The sequence below is a fragment of the Macrobrachium rosenbergii genome, chromosome 23 (assembly GCF_040412425.1).
Source record: "Macrobrachium rosenbergii isolate ZJJX-2024 chromosome 23, ASM4041242v1, whole genome shotgun sequence".
NCBI lineage: Eukaryota > Metazoa > Arthropoda > Malacostraca > Decapoda > Palaemonidae > Macrobrachium > Macrobrachium rosenbergii.
This window is the reverse complement of record NC_089763.1, coordinates 50,310,240-50,333,181: the sequence shown is the minus strand read 5'-3', so window position 1 is coordinate 50,333,181 and position 22,942 is coordinate 50,310,240. Positions and strand designations below refer to the sequence as shown.

Sequence of the window (22,942 nt, the reverse complement as noted above, 5' to 3'; positions counted from 1 at the left end):
CCTTTGCCCAGATGCAACTTTTGAAATTTTTCAGGAATGGTGACGTCAATGGGACGATTATTCAGTCATGGAGGATCTGCCCAAGTTACTCAGAGAGAAACAATTAATCCAGATGAGGATGTGTCTTGCCTTGGAGACACAAAGGATTAGGACAAAGTATCAACGATGTCTTGGATGCCCTTCAAGAACAATCGAGAGCTTTCGCAACGAGAATCTACGTCGTAGGGAGCTGCTCACCTACAAACAGTTAGAGGAAGAGTCTTGTTCAGACTTTTACATAAGACTCAAGAACATTGCAGAAGAAGTAGACGTCTGTCCTGGTGATCTTCAGTTTGTGAGCAAACCTAGATGAATAATGATCATCCTCATGGGAGTCGGGGTGAAGAACTGACTGAGAAACTCATAGCCCTCGATACCAACGCCTCTCTAGAGGATATTATCAACACGCACCTATGAGGCCACCAGGAGGGTCACTTATGCAATTTGTGCTTCATCCTCTCAAACTACAGGAAGCAGAAGTAACATGGAAAGGGTGTCACCCCTACCACACCACCACACATGGAAAGAGTGCCACCCCTACCATACCATCACAGAGTGTTTCATGCCAGTGCTGCAACCACACATACGGATCCATGGAGAAGTGTCCAGCAGCAGTCAGCACCTGCAGCAACTGTACCCACAAGGGGCACTGGGCCAAGGCACAGGGGTACCCTGCCAGACAGGTCCAGTGCCGCCACTGCAACCAACATGGACATTATGATAAGTGCTGCTGGAAGAAGACAAAGGATGCCCAACAAGGTGCCACTTTCAGTGCCAAGCCTACACCAACCTCTCCGGTCAAAAAGCCCAGCTGTTGTCGGATGGGAAGACTCTTCTATCAAGACTCTGCAGCCAATCTCCGTTTCCCTCTTGTACAGTGACATCACATCCAGGATTCAGATGTTGCCAGACACAGGTGCCAATGTCTCTGTTATGGGCCTTCAGCATCTTGACCTTCTGCGCATTCCCAGGAGTGCACTACAACCCCCACCAGTTACCCTGATGTTCACCGCAGATGCTCTACAATGGCATCTGCCTTAGGATCCTTCTCAGCCACTCTCACCTTAGCTGAGAGATCCTGTTCAGTGAGAATCCAAGTCCATGAAGGTGTCTTAACACCACTGCTGTCATATAGCCACAGCAAAGAGTTGGCCATTATTCCACCAGAGTTTCCCAGACCTATTCTGGATGTTACCCATGTCAATAGGTGTTCAGAGCTGCCTCGAGTTCAAGGACGTGCTGATCTCCAAGGAAGAACTGAAGAAAGCCCCACTGAAGCCGATGGAAGGACCCCCAATGCGAATCCACCTTAAAGAAGATGCCTTACCTTTCGCCATCAAAGCACCTAGCCAGATATGCACCTTCTGGGAACAAGCCAAGGCAGAGCTCGAGTTCATGGTAGATCAGGGTATCATTAAGCCCACTGGTGACAAACCCTCACACTGGTGTCACCTGCTTGTCGTAGTACCTAAGGACAAAGGCATTTGAATCATCATTGACCTCAAGAACCTCAACAGCTAAGTAAAATGCCCAGCCCACCCATCACCCTCACCATTGTCTAGCATCTGCAGTGTTGATCCAAAGGCCAAGTTCTTCACCAATGCAGATGAACTGCATGGGTACTGGTAAATGCAACTTGCAGAGGAGGATCAAAAGTTAACCACATTCATCACACCCTACGGCCAATTCCAGCATCGCAGAGGTCCAATGCAATTTGCAGCCACAGGAGGCGCCTACTGCCTTCGAGGAGACAAGGCTCTGCAAGGCGTCGAGAATTGCGTCAAGGTAGTTGACGACACCTGCTATTCAATGAGGTTTTCCCCCAGCCATCTACGCCAAATCCATGAGATGTTGACAAGGTACCACAAGTTTGGCATCGCATTTGTCAAAGACAAGTTTGTGGTCACCACTTTCAGCATTTATATGGTTACCTTCTGACTGCCCAGAGTCCTCGCCTCCTTTTTCCCAGTTATCCTACAGACCGACACTTCTTGATCTCTAAAACGGCATTTCAGTGGACCTCGACAAAGTAGCAGTAATCAAGGACTTCCCTACACCGACAAACTACAGATTTTCATAGATCTTTGTTCATTCAGCCTGTATTGGGGTTAGTGAACCAATTGACCAACTTTACATCTGAGATAGCATTAATGCAGCTCAGCTAATGAATTATGGCTAAAACCTCTTGGTTAAGAAAGCAGAAATTGTGACCCTGGAAAACTGGCAAGTCAATGTTATGAGCCCCAAATGTGCATTTGTATGGACCGCTCAGGAGGGATCAGGACTGAGCATTTTGCCGTCTCAAAAGTGAAGACTGCCCTGGCTAGCCCACCAGTCCTCACCTCCTTTGGTCCAGTGAAAAAAAAAGGATGGCTTTTGCCTCCCAGTTATCCTACAGAAAGACACTTCTTGACTCAACAGACTAGGTCACTGTGAAACATCCAGCTTATGGGATATGGATGTTTCACAAGGCCACAGCAATGGAAGACTCCGCTTAGTACAGTGAGGCTCGATTTTCACAAACCTTCTTAAGGAATTTAATATTCAGAAATTGGAGCAGATTCACCAGATTTAAACCCGATTGAAAATTGCTGGGCACATGAAACGGAAACTGAAGGCCACAATCGAAAAGTTGATGATATGAAGTCATGGATGCACAAACCTGGGCTATGTTCCAGATGCAAATTGTACCTTTGATTTTCCTTTTTTATACCTCCTTCAGCATTTTTTTTTTGATGTAAACCATTCGTAAACCCCACTGGTGCCAATTCTATTCATGAATCATAAGACTTTGTCTCCACAAGAAAATCGCACTGTATCTGTTCATATCTGTGTGGTGTGCTGGCCAGCGGCTCAGCATACCCAATGCCCTGTCGTCTGCCCAAGTCAGCCAGCTCACACCACAGGACGAAACAGTTGACTGTGTTGAGGCTAGGTTATACACCAGGACCATTGCCACCACTCTTGCAGCAGCCCAAGAGGATGATGGCTCACCTTAGGACGCTGACAGGATTATTCAAGATCTTCATGCTTCAGCGAGGGAGGACCCATTGTACATCCATCTTCAAGACTGCATGCTTTCAGGATTTCCTACCAATTGTTACAACATACATACCATAATTCGTTGCTCCCATTCTAAAAACTACAGGACAGCCTCTCAGTCGATGCTGAACTTGCACTTTATGGAGCAAGGATTGTAGCTCCTGCTGCCCTTCGCCACCGCTCTCTATCAAGACTCCATGACAGTCACAGAGGAATAGAAGCTGCAAAGCAACAGCACAACAGACTGTTTACTGACCAGGAATCAACTCTGACATTGCTTGGGAGCCTTGCCAGGTTTCACAACCCAGCCTCCAGCAGGAACCTCTTCAAAACAACAACTACCCTACTAGACCCCTCAAGTCTGTGTTGGCAGACTTCTTCAGCATTGCAGGGAAGTCATCCTCATCGTGACCAACAGGCTTTCTGGCTGGCCTGTGGTTGCCCCATGCTACAGTGACACTACTGTCTCTGCAACGATGAGGATCTTCTGCAGATATTTCAGGGAGTTTGTTGTACCACTTCACCTCAAGACTGATGGTGGACCTCAATTCACCAGCTGTGAATTCAGAGATTTCATGGAGTGATGGGGAGTACATCATCTCGTTACTTCCCCACACTATTCACAGTCCAGTGGCCAAGCCAAGGCCATTGTGAAGGCTGTGAAGCTTTTTATACTGAAGACAGCACTCTCCGGCAACATAGACTACGAAGACTTTGACTGTAGCCTCTTGGAGTTATGGAACACTCCAAACTTCACAGGCCACTCCCCTGCACAAATCCTATATGGCCATCCACTTCGCTCCTGGTGCCTGCTCAATCTCGGTTATTCTCGCAGGAATGGCTTGAGAAAGCCGAGGACTGCGATCACCATGCTGCCACCAAGGCAGAACTTGTACAGAGGTCATACAATCAACATGCACGTCCCCTACCCAGCCTAGAAGTTGGACAGTCAGTCAGGATCCCACTTCTCACCACTGGGACAAGATCAGGATCATCATGAGCATGGCAGGTCAAGGGACTATGAAGTACATCTCCCCAGTGGATGAGTATACTGGAGGAATCAGTGCTCTCTGTACCCAGTACCAACCCCTGCCACTGACCTTCTACCTCACATCCCGTGGACTTTCACATGGACACACAAGAGTCCTCCAGCCCCACGTAGATCTCCTAGGTTTTCCGGATGAAGAACTCACTTGAGATGAGACGAGCATGAGGGGAAGTGTAGATACTATTATCTATACGTAACATGTATTTGTCATTGTATAATGTATTCTCGTCTCCCATTTATATATAACATTGTATACTGTATTCTTGCCTCACATGTATGTTGCTAAGTGGCAGCTGAACACATTTAAATTTCAATGCTCAGCAGTATGCCGCTTCCCCTCTCTGAGCTTGGTTGCTCACACACATTGTCCTTGTTATTTTGTAATCTTACCTAATAAAGAACCTACATTTTAGATGAACTTGTTCTTTTCACATCTCATCCCAACCAACAAGGATTACAGTACAAGTACATTCTTTTTCCTTGCGAGAAATCCAGACTTAAGTGTGGATGTACCGCAACTGGGGCCATAAATCAACTTCAGGGTTGGCCATAGCCCTCACAGTGGCATTGGTCCTGCTTACCCTCCAAAAGACAAAAGGCCGACAAAGGACAACACAAAACACCAAAAAAATGCTCAACGTAGGGAATCCTGCTCATTAAACACAAATCAGCACTTGAATGTACAAAGAGCATCCAAGAGCACACATAAAAAGACAAAGTACAATAAGTATCCAGCCAGCACACGTGCAAAGAAAGTGACACAAGTTACAGCAGCCAGAAGAACAATGGGTAGTATTGGCTGGTGAAACTGGGCATCCTCACTCCCCCAGCTTCACCTTGATAGTTGGTACACGGCTGGTCCGGTGCATGTGCTGAAAGATATTCTATACAGTATATGAAAGGCATAATGTTTGTATCCCCAGCAGGAACATATGTGTGATATTTAGCGAATAAGCCACAACTTAAAGGAAACAAAAAGTAATAAGAAAAATATACAAAAACTGGTTAAAATGATAGAAAATTCAGTGCTGTACACCAAGGTTGTCTGCACAGTGAGAAGCATTGAAATATTTAATAAAAAATAATGAATTTGCCAGTTCAAACAGAAAAATATTACTTAATTAAACAGTAGTCTGCTATAATTGTAACTTTAAATGCCTGCACTGTATTATTATTAAAAACTGATATGGTAATCCAATCTGAAAATTTTTACTTTTAAAATCCCTCCTTTTTAAAATTCCTGTGCACAACCCTGCTGTACAAATGGAGGCAAGCATCATGTGTGATTCCACTATACATGTATAGAGAACAGCATACAAACAGATAAATCTCTAATAAACAAAAAAGATGGTCATATATTTAATATATATCTGTTTTGGAAAATGGACTCTGCAAGTAGTGATTATAACAAATTCTATGACATGCACATCATGCATAGTGAGGTGCAAAATACTACACACCTTATGTTGGTCCTGAAGTGAGGGAGGCAGCATGGAATAGGGAAGACAGTAATATACAACAGTTAATTTGCTAAGTATATATTATAGACAAGGAGTAAAGTGTAAGATCACTGAAAACAATTCCTGTCACTTCAATATAGTTAAAAAGACTTCATTAAAGAGTTAAGCTAAGGTACAGTGTTAAGCATATGTACCTTATGTTAGTAAAACAATATTAATTGGGAAACTAGTTTTATCAATATTTATTTAACATGTAACAGGCCTCTATTATTAAGCAGTCAAGACAACTTTACAGTGCAAAATTGAATATGCAGATAAACAATGCTGCTATAGAAGTATTTCACCATCTCTCGTACTATGTTTACAGTTACTGAGAAAATAATTTGTTATCTCTTCCTTTTTAAATTATAAGCATGGTAAAAGTACAGTAATGATCATATATTTCCATCTATAAATTCAACAACTTTTAATAAAAATTCCCTAAAATTGAAATTTCAAGCAACCCTTTTTACATTTGAAGATGGACAGATAGATGCTGAGCACTACCAGTGATGAAGATTCAACTTGAAAAAAATAGACCATCAACAAAGAACCAAAATTCACGGATTCCAGTGATGTGTGTCTCATTTACTCTAACATGCCCACAGGGCAACACACTTATTTTGCCCTACCAATAACTATCACAATTGAAGAAATGCCAGCTCAACAGAGCCACATTGAAATAAAGTACCAAAAAATAATATTTAAGTTATATATGTTTGTTTTATTTTACATTTAAAACTAGAATATTGGATTTCAAATTATTTTATTTCCTACAAATTGATGAGCTTGGAGTAAAACATTGTATGTTGTTTTTGTTTATGTTTTCAACATGAAATTATAATTATGCACTTCTTTCAAGACTATCGTAACTGTTTTATACTGAATATAAAACAAAAGATTTAAACTATTTATATATGCATGTCTTGGAAGCTTTTTGGTATGTGAGCTGCCCTAGCTTTGAAACCTGGCTATAACCAAGACTACTTTAATATGCTTTATGAACATTAATATCAAATCAGCAATAAATACCATTTGCTTTATATTACATGTGGTTTACATATGCTGCTAGAATAAAATGTACACATCATCATGGTACAGTATTGAGGTAGAGGACGAAATGAAATCTTGTAAATTTTGGCTCTAGCAAAAGAAACTAAGGACAGTGTTTGCTCTCTACTGGGATTAGTCTCTGCACATTATATCCAGGCCTTCTAAGCCATATTTCCTTATTTACATCTCGATATCATACCTAGAGGGCAATTCCTCCAGTTACCATAAATACAGCACATCTGAGAAAGTGGTGTCTAGAAAAGAAGTGTCCCATAACCCTGAAGTCAGGGACTGATGGCCCTTCCTGTATGGCAGCCATTTCAGCTCTAAACCCTTTGGTAGCTTCATTCTGTTATAACCTACAACAAAATATCTCTTGACTGTGTCACCTACATGACATGCCCATTCAGTAATTATACCAATGATATTTCCAAGGAGCATGAGTCAAGTATGAAAAAATAATTTTTATTTTAAATACAGTACATATTCTGTAAAAGAAATGGAAAAATTAGAAGTACAAATAGTACTGTACATAATAATTACTGAAAAATATGTACAAAAATTACAATGTTTGTTGACATATAACAATTTTTTAAAAGGTCAAGGAGATTCATGGTGTATCTTCTAAGATGAAGGTAAAGTGTGCAATATTAATCTATGAACAACTAGTTTGGGTAACTTTATAAATCCCACCCTTGACTATACCTGACGGATATAAAAACTATGGATATATCACTTAGCAATTAATTAAAAAGGAACAAGATTATGCACAGCTCTGCAGATAGAGGCTTTTGACCATGATCTCACCACCCATTTTTCAGATCTATAGTAAGACAACTGGAAAAATTAACCGAGGTAGAGGATCTAGATGTTTATAATTTCCTCAAAAACTTAATTAGGTTTTCCTCTCCTAGGATATATCACACCATGCAATGCACCTGATTAGAGGAATTATATTAATCCTTACACAACACTTACTTTCTTTTTTTTTTTGGCTAGTCTCCTGAGAGCTTATGGTTTCAAGTGGGTTGTTTGATTAATGTTAGCAAGAGTTACTAATGCATAACATACCTGTTCTAATCCAGCTGAATCTCCAACTGGATTTAGGTGATTCTTTAGAAGATCTCTTGGGGTTAATGATGAGTGACGTGCAAACATGATCATTGCAAAGAGGGGAACATTATCACCATTGTTATTTCCAATGTGCAAGTCTAATGCAGCAGCCAGCATGTGAAGTTTAACAGCCTCACACAATTTGATGTCTAAAGTGGGATCACCATTGAGACGCGAAAGGACAACACATTCTCGATTTTCAACTCCCATGAGATTCAGAACCTTTAAATAAAAAATTAAATATTTTAACAATCTTTAACAGAACTATACTCTTATTCACAAAAAAAAAAAAAAATACAGGTATAATAACAAAATTTGTAAGTACTGTAAACAGCATCAGTGATGTATTAACACTACAAAATCTGCCAGGGTACTATCTACTGATCCAACAAAATTGTATAAAGCTTACTAAATTGTCCAGGGAATCTAAACATTCCCAAAACCCATTGAGGATTTGTTCTTTGGAAAAATGAAGGCGATGACCAAATGTCCAGTCTTGTAGCCAAGTTGATCCCTGCTTTAACTCGGTAGCTAAGCGTGTATGTGTTGCATGACCATTAGGCAATGGAAGGCCAAGAGATAGCATTTGGTATAGGGCTGCACGGATTCCACAATAATTGTCTCCCCGTACTCTTCGCAAATGTTTCAAGTTCAGTTCAACAGGTATAGCAGAATAACCCTTTAAGTACAAACAAGATACTGTTATACAACCACTTTACAACATTAAATTCCTAATCAAGCAGAATTAAAGCTCTAGGTACTGTACTATGAAACTGATTACTGTAACATTATTATTTACAAAGCATTATCACAAACAATTTATTATTCAAAAGATGGCTTATATGTATGAGGTATAGCTATTTATAGATACTGTGATAATTTTGGAAAACATTTAACATTAAATAAATGCATTTTTCTATAACCTAATTAAGGTAAAGTAACAACTTCAGCAATATACAATAAAAAACTGGGGACTTCTTATTCCCCATCAATAATACGAGAAAAATTTTACAGTGCAGTAGAGTACACACAGAGAAGGTTTACTCTGTTTGATGCTTTAACTAAAAGATCAATTCCTCAAGAACACTGCATTTCAACCCCAAAAACATAAGTAATTTTTATCTATGGAAATTATTTACACGATGAAGCATTTTTATTCATTCTCAAGACATCTGCTGCCAGACTTACAACGAGTGAAGAAGATAAAAATGAAGGGTTTTTTTTTAACCATGATGTACTAACAATACATAGGATACATATTTTGAAGCATTTTTAAATAAGAAAAATCCAAAGTGGAGTACCAGAATTTTTAGGGTATCAGCACTTAATACACATATATTACACACTACACAATACAATGTAGTATGTTTTGATAGGTAGAATGCCAGCAACAAGCTGTTGTTCACATCTATCTTCATCATTAAAGAAGAAAAGAATTACTGATACTGCTAAGAAAACAGTTAACATGAAAAAATTGTAAAATTCCATGTGATTTAATCAGTCTTGGGAAGGAACAAAAATCTAAATAAATCATACACATTTCCAAACAAAAGTGAACGAACTTGGATTCTTAATTGAATGTGTGTGAAAATGCATAAAAACTATAAAACATATCAACATATATCCTTAAGCATCTAATAAATGGCATCCTTAAGTATGTAATAAATTACCTGTCTAATGATTTGTGCCTTCGGTGTGTTTCCATGCCATTCTGTTTCAGCATACTCAATGATTTTAATCTTCTGACCAATAGCCATAACTGTTTTTGTTGTTAGTGCTGCAGTATTGTTTGAAAGATCATTATCATTGACAATACTGGACTTATTGCCCATAATAAGGTTATTGTTAAGGTTGTTATCAGAACTTTCTTTTATGTTATCCTCAGTTAGTGTGATGTTTTGATTATCAATACGACGCTGAGGAGTAGAGGTGCTGCTTTCTGAAGTTTCTTTTTCCCTGAAATCAGAAAATGGCAACTGCTGATAATCCTTCAACAGCCAGGATTAACTGATAAAAATACAATGTAAATTGTTGTGAAATGAAACAAATATTAGTATTACTCACTGTATGAGTAAAACACACACCAAACACCATTCCAATGTAGAGTAATTTTCAGAAATGTATTTAGTCCTAAATGAGTCGGCAGCAAAAGCTTGAAGAATTAAGCCCACTAAGTCCTAAAACATTTTCTTCCTCTACTCAGACCTGAATTTGAAGGCAGCACAAACAACTCTTTTTCTACGTAGACAAACTGTAACTGTGAACAAATAATGTGGACAGCTCTGCTCATCAGTTAGATAAGAACCTTGATTATGTCTATGAAAGAAATTTTTTGCCTTCAGTAACGATGCCAAGAAAAACCTTAGGCATTAGCCAAGCATTAAGACTGCAAGTTCAGCTGACAAAAAAAAAAAAAAAAAAAAAAGAGGGCGATAAATATGCAAAGCCACACATAAACTTCCTTGTTTGTTGATATCCTCACAGACTTCAATATACAGTATATCACTTCAACTTACTAATATGCAGTATAGCACTTTAACATACTTGTGTAATGAAATTCCATTAAATATTAAATTGAGATTAAGACCTTGTCAGTTTTACATAACTAGCAATATGTGCAGGATCAATTATTTGGTAAATATAATACTTTTAGTTACCTTAATAATTTAATTTACTTTTGAGGTAATTTGGTATTAATGCCTGTTGGTTGCAGTTTTCATTTGCAGAGCAATTTAATATAAATACTGTATTCTATTGAATATATGGTTTTCATTGTTTATCCTGAATTTCATCCAAAATAAATGTAAGATCATAAAATGAATACATATTCTCTTGATACCCACCAAATTTCATAGGATTCATAACTGATTTTTTGTCATTTTGGTAACAAATGATGTGAATGAACAAACGAGTGAAAGCATGAATCTCCCAGCTTTGTTATAGCAGTTAATACTAAAAAAGCAATATCATTACCATACCTGTTGTATAAATATCACGATGTTCTATTTTTCCAGTTACAGTGCTTTACATCAGTGTAAACTACAATAACTTCTGCCTACAGAAAATATCATAAAGAGCAATAATACTGTGTGAAATTTGAAACTATCGTTTTCCTTTCCTCATTAGATATATAAGGAAATACCTATTTGCAAATATTCATAAGCCATAATCTTTACATGGATAAAACTCAACAATACTGCACCCAAAGTATTCTATTCAATATTTTGAATGCACAAAGGCTTTCCTCCTTCAAATTATAAACGTATTCTACTCAAAATGATTTTCCATTAAGACTGCACATAAGCTTTCCTCCTTCACATTATAAATGTATTCTACTCAAAATGGTTTTTCATTAAGACTGTACATAAGCTTTCCTCCTTCATATTATAAATGTATTCTACTTAAAATGATTTTTCATTAAGACCGTGCATAAGCTTTCCTCGTTAACAAAAATCTCTAAGGTCACACAAAACTATCAAATACCTTCTCTTCTAAATACAGTAGTAAACACTAGAATATACTACTCTTTACTTCACTGCAATCTACTTTCCCTTACAGACTATATTCAGCTCACTTGATCTCGTGCACAGGTGAAAGGTGTGCTAGTACAGAAGTGTCCAGAGATGTGTCAAGCCCTTCCATATACCCACTCTCCTCTGAGCTCCAGTAGCGTCGGACCTTGCTACCAAACTCCCCTGGCCCTAATCGGCGATCCCAACTGGACCAACCAGCAGATTCTGAATCAGGGGTTGTTGGGGAGATCTCGCAGCTGCTAGCCAGGCCTGACGAGCTGTAAGCCAGGGTGCAAGCATGAGACGTGCAATGCAAAATAAAAGCCCTTTTGACACACAGCCGCCAAAGTTACTGTCATCTACGAGCATTTAGAAAACTAGCTCATGAAGTTCAGTGCTTCTGTCACAGATACCAGTCATCAAAGTCTTCTTTAAGCTGCCTAAACACTGCAGTGCAATTTGTTTTGGAAAATATAAAAATCATTACAGTATAATGAATTAGATATTGCTACCAATGCACTGCTTAGAGCTGCAGGCTATAAGGAAATAAAACAAAAATAAAAACACTGCCAAATATGCATATGAAACTATTACAAGAAATTAGTTTTATGAATATTTTTGGGCAAAATACTTAATGTTGTCTCCTTATACTGTACTCAATCACCTTACTGAAAAGTACTAGAGGTTTTGAAAGATTCACTTATCTGGAATGTAACAGGTACACTACACTAAGTTCAAGAAATAGAGAAAAAAGGAAAATAGAAGAAAACAGTTAGCTGGTATGCTACTTCAGAGTGCCTTCCTCATGAATATGAACCCTTCCATGATTAAAACTTGTACTGTAGACACCTCTGAATTTTAGAATAAAAGTTAAGAATCAAAATGATTAGTAATTGCTTATAAAAAAATTTACTGAATTTTATCTTCCTACTGATTGAGAAGATAAACTAGATATATCAAACAGTCATACACACTGGTAAAAGTAAATGCTATTCAACTTGAATGAGGCTAGGCTAGTTACTACTACCATGATAATTTTCACAGCAATTTGCATCACTAATTTAGGGAATGAACCAAATTTTGAAACAAAGATTTGGTATATGTTCACATTATAGACTAAATATTTTCTTTTAAATCTTTTTACAATGGCCGTAACAGAATAACATCACCAATGGTGTCAAGTTAAAGCTTACCTTTATCTTGTAATGAATCTATGACTAATTTATCAGTATCATACTGACACTTAAAAGCTACAGTACCTTATTTACTAGTTAACATGATTTAGTAGCTTAATGCATACATACTAGCAATATTCATTTTAAATTAGCAAATTACAACATGAATACAGTATACAATGACAATTTACTTAAATTTAAACAATATGCAATATTCTTTTACCATTATACTATATAAAAAGTTAGTAATTTCTATAAAAAATACTTAATGTTAGTAGGATATTGGACTTATAAATTTGGAATTTAAGGAAAACTTGATACATTATGATGCCAATTATCTTTCCTCATACAGGAATCCAATTTTAAGTAACTTACAATAACTTAATTACAGTTTAAAATACAGTAAATGAATCCTCAAGGCTACTAGTACAATTTAAAGTATTAAAGTAACCAAGCTAACTTAAAAAACACAAGGGTACATAATTAAGTGATTAAGTTGTCATTAAAATTTAATGCTATATTAAAAAGAGAATTTAAACTAATCTCTCATTTTTGTTTGGAAAAGCTAAAACTGTGATTCAGGAACTATAAAATTAACCAACTAGCTACACTTTGAAAACATTGTACTGTATTAAAATGAATGGCAAAAATTAAAAATTAAAAAACTTCTAGGTACTAATTATAATCAGTGGCAGTACAAAAATGTTTCAACTACAGTAGCACAATGAAATGCAATGCTGGATAATATTATGAGGCATACATAAATCTCTTTGTCACTTACAGAGATAGAACTTAACTCATACCTGTCTGATTGGAAACCATGAGGTATGCAAAAGAGAAACCAATGCAAAATTCTCATTAAATTCTAAAGCAATGCAAATTATATATTGCTATGTCAATATTTAAACAAATAATACTAGGATAATGTCCTAACAATAAAAACTAAACTTTTAAAAGCTACAATACTTAAGGATGAGTAAATTTCTTGATGTTCTTGGGTAAACTGTATCTAACATTCAGTTAAAACTAAAGTAAAAATTGTCTGGGGACCAGCCATTGTCAAACAAACTTCAGCAGAGAAAAAGTAACTATCAATTCACATAATAAAGTGCAGGATTATTTTCTGTATGAAAGTTAAATAATAGTTGCCTTCCCACTGTTACAATCAAGCAGCAAGATCAATAACAATACTATAACTTTCACATTGACACACAAAGAAATGAAAAATATTGGTATTATAAGATACACAAATGCAGCAGGACCATGGATATGACAAGACATTGAAGTAATGTACAGTATTATAATTGACTAAAAAGTTTCAAAACTAATATCTTAAATTATAGCTGTCCAAGACCTCAAGGACGTTTGCTTAAGTTCTCACATCAACCCTTCAAACTAGACTATGTTAATCTACTGTTCTTAATCTAATTCTAGCACAACACTTCTGTACTGACCATAATAGTCTGGAAATGGGCTTCTTTCAATTCTTTTTTGTGATATCTTGTAAACTGGCATGAAGAAATATTTTTTACCAATGAAATGTAATAAAACTTATGACATTTCTAAATATTTTATAGAACAGAAAGACTTCCTGAAGTTATGGCAGCTTGACACAAGCATACAAAATTCAAAATATTGTATATATCATACACATATAGAGCCCTCTATTGTTACTTATGCCTGCATACACTTAAATTTTCAAGGCAGAAAAGCCTAACATCAAATAGCTGCTTAAACTAGTATAGTGAAGATTAACAATGGGGTAAGGCTTCTGATTGCTAAAGCAAGTCCCATTGTTTTGCCTGTCTGCAGACAAAGTCATACACCAAGTAAAGGAACTCCTAACAGGACACTAAAAGTATAAATACACTGCATGTTTTGTATCTATAAAACATTTAAATTACTGTGAAGTTTTGACTTATTCATATTAATTCCATTTTGAATTTTGCACTTGGTCATATAAATTCCAAATTTTTTTTTTTACCCATGACAACAACTTGAGCAGTGGACCGAGTGGTTTTAGGTTTTCTAGAAAAATGGTCTCTACCTTATCTAATGTTTCCCATATTACTTCATGTAAATGTGAGAAGTGAAAAGTTGTTGGCCCAAGCCATGCTTCTTTATTTGTAAGCTTGAATTCAGAGACTGGGGAAAATGGTCATGAAGATAAGGAAACCAAATGGCAAAATGTACCTAAGCAGCTATCCCTCAAATCAATCATAGCAGATTTTGAATGAAACTTCCTGGAATGTGCCTGAGTGTTTTAAAGCTCCTACTAGAGAGGGAAAACTGATACTCAGGAAGTACTTTTTTAAAATTTGTGAACGAATCCTAATGGTTAAGGCAATTCACAAAGTCCAATCCCCTAGCATGTAGTCCCCTGCAAGGGTTGAAGCTATGTTCCCTAAGTGTGAAAAAGGAAAATCATTCAGCATTAGGAAAGGGAGTCTATTAAACTGAGAATAATTACAATGATCAGAGAAATGTATCTTCAACTACATGTGCCAAGATGACTTATTTCCTTGCTAGTGATACGTCATGGTTCACCCTCAGGGTCTAGAAATCATATCTAATGCTACCTGCAAAAAGTTTCATTAAGATTGTTATATGATTTCTTTGTGTGAATATTTTATTTCTTGCGGTTATCATGTAATTGAATAAAAGGGATGTCGTGAAATGTTCACATTTACCTCATAATTTCATATTTACTGATTGGCATTTGGTACCGAGCACTTTTCTGTTCCATTTTATGAAATATTTACTTTTATTGTCAAAATGAAGCGTACTTGAAATGTGGTGTATTAGTGAAAAGTTTAAGCGGTGATTATACAGGTTGATGTGACCAGTATCGCATGTGTGACGGTCTTTTTCATTTAACAGCTGGATGCTTCCTTCTGTATAAGTGTTTTACTTTTGTCATCTTTATGTTAGGGAAAACATTACAGTCAACGTTACACTCAAGAAGGGACTCAATAAAACAAGTTAAAATTATTTCTCTAAAAGTAGCCAAAGAACTGCTGTTTTTGACAGGCAACATGAACAATTTACAAGAACAGGGAGAGCAACTCCCAAACACAATCCACTGTTTTGCTAATCTGAGCAGCTATTCAGCACTTTACCAGGTATGTAGGCTTAAGTAATTTTATGAGGTCTTTAACTCCTATAACACTTTTTCATTAAGGCAAAGAGGATTGTTATCTAAACTACGCTTCACATTAATCCTTGCATTATATGCAAATTTTAAAAAGTAAGCAAAAGACTTTAATACAGAAATTCCTGTCATTATCTTATGAAAGGCAAGAAAACATCCCTAGAGAAAATTAAATTTTATGAAGCGTCAGTACTAAACAACACCACTTTTAATGGCTATCTTACAACTAAACTAAAAGGTTTTTGCGTGCTAGGATTAAAGAAGGAGACCAAGGACAGCAAAGAGAAAGAAAAAATAAGATGAAGTCTCATCTGTGTGACCCAAAAATTTCATGCACATGAAATGTATTGCAAGTTTCAATTCACATTCACATAAGTAAATTAGAAAAATTAGTTACCAAAGGAAAAACTTACTTGTAAAAACCACCAAATGGCCTCAATAAGTTATTCAAGAAAATACTAGCACTGTACTGTATTACCTTAACTGCTGCGAAAGTTCAGCATCTTCAATTACTCCAGCATGTTACACCAATTACTGTATATACACAATTGTTGTGCCTTCCTTTAAACAACATTGTTTTTTTTTCTAGCCACTTTTTGTAATTGGCATAAAAACTAGACAGTATAGATATAAAAGGACTACTAGTCTTTTTCATTTTTATTCTTGTTGAAAGGCATTTTATTAAAAATTCCATACATTGTTTAGCAAATGATGAACCCAAAAGAAACAATACATTTCATATTCAAAACTGAAACATAATTGTCACTACTGTCTCCAATAGTAGAAAGTATCACCACTTTTCAAAGCTTATAAACATCTTTTATATCATGACATTTCCCAAATAAAATGGAAATCCATTCACATATAAAAATTTTTATAAGCTATTTTTCTATCCTGTAATCTAATATAACTTGTATAGTTTACATTTTGGATATCTTTTATTTAAAACTATACTATCTTTGACATTTGCTTTCCAAACAAATGCTCTACTGCCAAACACACAAAAAAATATAAGCTTAATTATCAGTGTGACTGTATTCATAACAAATGAGAGGAAACTAAGCACATGAGTAAGAGTCTAAAGAAAATGGATGCTTTATAATTTAAAGCAAAGTATTCATTATTTGATTAGAAACACTAAATAATCTTTTGTGGATTCACAACTAATCAACTAAATAACAATATGCCTCAAGTAATTTAATACTGGAAGTGACATTAAGAGCTCAATTTAAAAATGTGCAAGTTGTAAGCATTAACAAAACCAAAAATGATGAAGTGAAACCCTGAGAGATTATGAGCTGTATTAAATAAGGGATAAAACATAATGATTTGTAAATATTTACAAATACAATACATGAATTATCTGTAATTGTGCTAATGTGTCACCAGTTAGGATCCTCCAGTTTGTAAACAGGACTAAGCTATTGTAGTAACTAAAAAAAAAATGAAGACTTTTTAAAGTCTGGTAAATTTGCAATGTATAAACCAAATATGAGCCGAGTTTATTAAAGTCTAACATCTAGGCAGCTACACAATTTAACTTCAAAAAAGTAGGAAGGGAGGGAGTAACATTGCTGCAAGAAACAGTGAGCAAAGCAAAAATTGAAAATGTAGATATTACCCTCATTGTGCTCTAACACAGAATGAAAAAAAAAAAAAAATAAAGAACAATCCAGCTATTACCAATCACCCATTCCACTCCCGACCTGAGGAGCATTAACAGCATCTCTAACATGATTTCAGAGATGGTGGCCTCTTTAGAGTAACAAAACTGATATTTGTCAAAACTAGGAACATGTAAAAACGACTAAAACCAATATCTTATCTGCTATAAAATATGTGTAATGGTTTAGTTTCTTACTTTGCTTTGTAGAATACGCTCCCCTTATCAACTCATTAAAATCCATACTGTGGGGATGCATTCCTATTGATTACATTATTCCCAAGTTTCTCTGGTTTCTGACCTTGAATAACTTCAACAATTTAATAAGACCACGATGGAGCAAAAGTTCCAATGTGCCATATACCCTCTTCAAGAGTAAAATATGTAAACCTCAAAGCAATTTGGAGAAGTGAATCTGTAAAGCTCAATTGAAACTAACATGTATTATGATCTGTATTCACAGAAGAAAGCAAAGATACAAAAGGCCATTAAAATCAAAACAAAGACTATCTCGATAAACTGAAATTTTCCAACAATACCCTATCAAATATTTAGCTTGTACTTTTCACTATTTCCATAGTAGGAAAGTTTAATTTTCTTTATTTCTATGATAAGAAAGGTCAATAGAGTATTAGCAAATTTTAGGCCTGCCTGATTTGTGGCTATGAAGGGTTTTCATCATCAACTTTTCACTGAATTATCTTACTGTGGACTTTTCAGGGATTACCTAACATACTGCATTACTAATCTAGCACTTAATGTAAAACAACTTAGGCTTTATTATGTGAGCAATGGAGATGAGTGATCTACTTAACATACAAGTTTTTAAAGTTAATGCAGGTACTTTCTTATTTAACATATGATTCATTCTTAGAACTACAAGTTATTCCCTTCACATTTACCATAATAGAGTATCCATCATATCAAATGGCCTGCTAACTATTATGTACAGATAACAACCATCACGAAAAGTTAAATTCACCACAGATCCTCTTACCAGAGCACAAAATATGCATGAATGAACATTGTACTGTGCCACTACGGTACACAGCATCTGCACTTAAGCTATTTTATTTTATCTGATGTATTTTACTCACTAAAAATGGTCTATGGCTGCTTCAGCTATCCATTGCACTAATCTTTCAGCTAGAACTGAGAGAGCACTTTCTACAACTGTGGAGAGAAGCATGCTGAGGCTTCCTGCTTCACACACCACTAGGCTATTTTGGTCTCTAGTCTACTTAGCTTTTGCCTCACTTGAGGTGGTTGCCAAATTTCTCTTCCTTTTGATTTTAATCTAATCAAACTAACGATGATAAGACTATTTTTGTAGACTATACACTTTTACAAATAAATTATATATAAACCAATGCATCCCAAAAATATATCACTTTAACAAGGCAAAACCGAGAGAATTGTTTCAAGACTTCTGCTTATTCTTCATGAACCACTGGCAACTCTACCCATATCTAATTGTAGTGCAAAGAGCACATGGGTTCTTGTTGGGCATCTGGTTATTTGTGGAATGCATTACAGGTGGTTGTAAGCTCAGCCCTTGGTTATATGGTTGCCTCTTGAGCAAAGATGGTTAGAAAATATTGAATGCTGCCATGAAACAATGCACTTCTTTGTTTGCATCCAGTGCAAAAATAGAACACAGTATAGTACAGCTTTTCTAACATTTATATGGTATTAGGTAGCTTTATGTAATGATGTCTCTTGAAGCAGTATGCATCTTATCTCCGAGCAATTTCTCTTAAATATTGATGTAAACAATATTCCTTATAACATTTAGCCTATATGTTACTGTGTGTCTTACAGGCATACAATATACATATTCATTCACTTTATCTTTGCTTACTGTTCATACTCGAGTTTAGCCTACCATATTTGAATTATTCATCAGCAAGACACTTATATTATAATAAAAATAAAATAAATGGAAGAGCACTCATGAAATCATATAGAAAAGATGTCAAAGATGTCATGTGCACAAGTTGTATGATTATTGTTTAAAATTCAGTGATGCTCCAGAAAAGAAAATGCTGAATTTTGTAAAAAAATACAATTAAAACAATACTGTAACTTAAAACAATAACTACAAGGGAAAATATACACCATACTCTTTATAATAAGAGTATGTAATTGGGACAAATGCCATTTACTGTGGCTTTTGCTTTTATGTGTGATACTGATTAGTCGTCAAAACATGCTTGCAAACAAGAATTTTGTTAGAGAAATAAACAAGATTTACTTTAATTAATAAAATCCTATTAAAGAAAGAGTGATCAAACTTGAACTGCACCTTATTTAACTGCATCAGACTGCAACATTAGATAATTAAAAATAATGGATTCAATGCTAAACACAGCTCAAAAATTTACAACTTGCTAAATGATTTACATGCTTCTTAACAGACTGTTAAAAATATGGATAAGCTGATTTATCATTACTTTAAACATATGCATTCTATATAAAAGCCAACTCATGATTTGTTAAATTTTCTCGTTAAAAGGGTCAAGGTTGTATGAGTTTCAAGACAATACCCATGGATATATTTCTGTTAAATTAAAAAGAATGAGCCGATTTCTCCACTCATACATGACTCGAGAATAATATAAAAAAGAAAGAGAACTTGTACCAATGTGCTTTCATGCACTCAAAAGACATCATGCTTAAGTGCAGATTCCAATTTATGCTAACCTGATTATCTCACATCAATAGTCCAGACACTGCAGATTGATCATGCTTACTTTTATCATTAAAGTCAAGTACTACCAGCTTCCACTTTAATTTACGGTACCAATCGCAAAATGAACTTTTAACCATAAAGTACTGTATTGACGTGAATAATTAGTCATGATACATAAATAATTCTGGAAAGATTTAAATTTACACATTCAAATAAAATAAAAAGTTTATTTATAAACTGGACAATTCGGATCTTTAATCAGATTTGATGGAATGCAGTGAATGGGTTAATTCCTCATAAGAATATTGGCAGTTGCATTCATTCCTTCAACAGGTGTGTAAGCTTATTGCAAGAGAATTTCTAGATAAGATCATATAATTGTGAGAGATATACAAATTAAAGGTCAAAATTTAAATATCAAGAATACGCATACTCCACATGCATACCATATGAAAAATTCAACCCTCTACTAAGAATGTTATGTTTAAAGAGCATAAATTACAAGCTACTTTAACGAACAAGTTACATTACCTTAGTTTTATGAGAAGTTTCCAGCATCTCACAGAATACTTATAACTTTCCCTCTATTTATCTTAAGTCACTCTTCATTTGCTTCATCACAGATACAAAACATTTCATATATAATTTAACAAAGAGCAGGAAGCTTGTATTTTTATTTCCAATTTTCCGGTGTTACTATTTCATTGCAAATTTTATTATTTCAATCTATCCTTTTTATAATTCTCACTTCACCTATATGATTTCTTATGTATATTAGCCATTCACACTTCAAAAATAAATCTTTATACAACTGTGGTTATTGTTTTCAGAGAAATTCTGAAGTTCCTTCAAAACTTTTTAAAATAGACCAAAAAACCTTAAATCTGACACATTCCAAGTCCTACTTAATGTTAATCCTTGTTCTTTTTGTGAAAATATGATCCTGTCTCTTAAGATGTAATAATATCTAATCTGAGAATATTTTTACAAAACTGAAAAAAATTTGTTTTATGGTTTTACAGTTCTTGTTCAAATTGATATTTGTTAGTGACAATCTAATTCAAAGAAAATGAGTGATTACATGTTAACTTATGTGAAAATGAATCCAAATTGAAGAGCTGATAATCATAAATGTTTGACTAGTTGCCCTAATCTGTAGAAATTATGGAAGTCTTCTGTATAGGTCCATGCAACTAAAAATAATGTTGTTAAAAGGTCTTTTTGAATGTAAACCAGCTCTCACCTAAGAAGGCAATGCTTGCTACTGGAAGAGGAAAAATGCTCAAGTATAGCAATGATAGCAGATGAAGAACTAATACCTGTACAGATAAATGCAAATAAATTAACTAAAGCTGTAAGAAAAATAAACCTAACCATGTATGGATGTCACAAAAATGTGAAACAAAAAATTATTTAAGAAGCAGTTTGGCAGTGGTTAGATCATTCAACACTAGGTACCAACATGCAACAACACAAATTGGGTACCTCCTGCAAATTGATGAACTGTGGATGAAAGCAGGTAGTTAGGTCTTCAGCTTCAAGCCAAGCAGCACCCTGGCTGGATCTATCTAGTGCCACTAGTACTGCAAAAACTTCCTCAATGTTTTGTTTGTGATTCATGGTCTGCTTCAAATACTGGAAGTTCACACTCAAGGCACTGTTAGTCAAAATTAATTCTCCCTCTCAGTTACACTAAAATCTTGTACTACAACATTATTAAAAATAAGTTCACATTCAAGGACTCATGAGATCAGAAAAACTTTCAACTAATCTATCACTCAAACTGGACTCAAGAGCTGAATCATGACTTAAGGATTCTTCCATCACTGCCTCTTGTTTCACCTCCGTTGACTGCATAGGGACTTCAGGCTGTTCACAGACTTTTTTGTGCATCCGGGGCCATGTACTATTTACACAAATAGAATTGTATGGTCTGCTATCTATGTCTTGAGAATCACACACCCTAGGGGTAGATTTCATTAACGGTTGCCATGAAGCACATGACTGGTAAGGCGAATTTAACACATGCACCTTAGGGTATGGCTGCCAAGGAGCATACCTGAGAAAAGATTGATTCAGGCCAGATGGTAGAGGACTGGAAGAAGTGGACCGAGATCCTGTGGCTGAATGGATAGCAGAATCAACTGATATAGTCATTGGAGCAGTGCGTAAGTCAGTGTTCTCTGTTATGGATCCAGTTTGACACAAAAGTTCTTCTTCAAGATCTAGTTCTAAGGATGAGTGGTCAGGAAGTAACTGTTGTCTGTACAAAAAAAAAAAAAGAAATAACAGCTAAAACCCTGAGGTATGTTTGAGTGAATGCATGCTGATATTAAAAAGTTACAAGAGCCCAAAATACAATTTTAAAACATAACAAATAGTATTAAACCAAGAACAGTATAAACATTTTAAGTGAACATTTTGAATTGCACAATACAAAAATAATAGTACACTGTACTATGAAATTCGCATCCTAGCATTTTGAAAATACTCCTTATATTTCTTGTGTAAAGCGTTAGGTGATAAATTTGAAATACTGTAATGTTATATATGACAGCATAAAAAATTAACCTTTTTGGATACTAAAACATCTTTTACGGAAGAGGGGTACCATAACACAATTAAATCCTTCAAAGTACAAAATCAGAAAAATAAAATTATAAGAGAAGAGGGGGAAATACCAATGGTGGGGAAAAGGGCATGAATACTGTGTGGGATTTCATTCTATGGGAAGGATCTGCTCACCTGCTACATACTACTTTATACTCTTCATATCCTTCTAGTTCAGCAAAGCTGCATGTAAGAAGAAAGATTATTTCTTAACTAATAAGCAGAAAAAAAAAATAACTAGCAAGCTATTAAATGTCTGTTACAATGGATTATAATCACTGTATTGCCTTGGTGCCTTGAGCAGAACAGAATGTTACAAAATCCTTATCGTCATAATACAATGTA

At 35.4% G+C, this 22,942-nt stretch overlaps 1 protein-coding gene across 50 annotated transcripts in view; it reads right to left on the bottom strand.

Moving 5' to 3' along the window:
• Positions 1 to 22,942, bottom strand: part of LOC136851609 (uncharacterized) — a 318,348-nt gene that overhangs the window by 5,570 nt on the left and 289,836 nt on the right. For 14 of the 50 annotated variants that reach the window (XM_067125941.1, XM_067125945.1, XM_067125950.1 and 11 more), the window contains 7 exons: positions 22,733 to 22,780; positions 22,047 to 22,250; positions 11,369 to 11,584; positions 9,465 to 9,750; positions 8,204 to 8,473; positions 7,753 to 8,016; positions 5,590 to 5,601 (listed from right to left, as the gene is read on the bottom strand). In XM_067125941.1, the coding sequence (XP_066982042.1) occupies positions 5,590 to 5,601; positions 7,753 to 8,016; positions 8,204 to 8,473; positions 9,465 to 9,750; positions 11,369 to 11,584; positions 22,047 to 22,250; positions 22,733 to 22,780 (1,300 nt within the window). The remainder of the gene's footprint in view (positions 1 to 5,589; positions 5,602 to 7,752; positions 8,017 to 8,203; positions 8,474 to 9,464; positions 9,751 to 11,368; positions 11,585 to 22,046; positions 22,251 to 22,732; positions 22,781 to 22,942) is intronic. The other 36 variants (XM_067125952.1, XM_067125957.1, XM_067125961.1 and 33 more) reach the window with 7 other exon arrangements.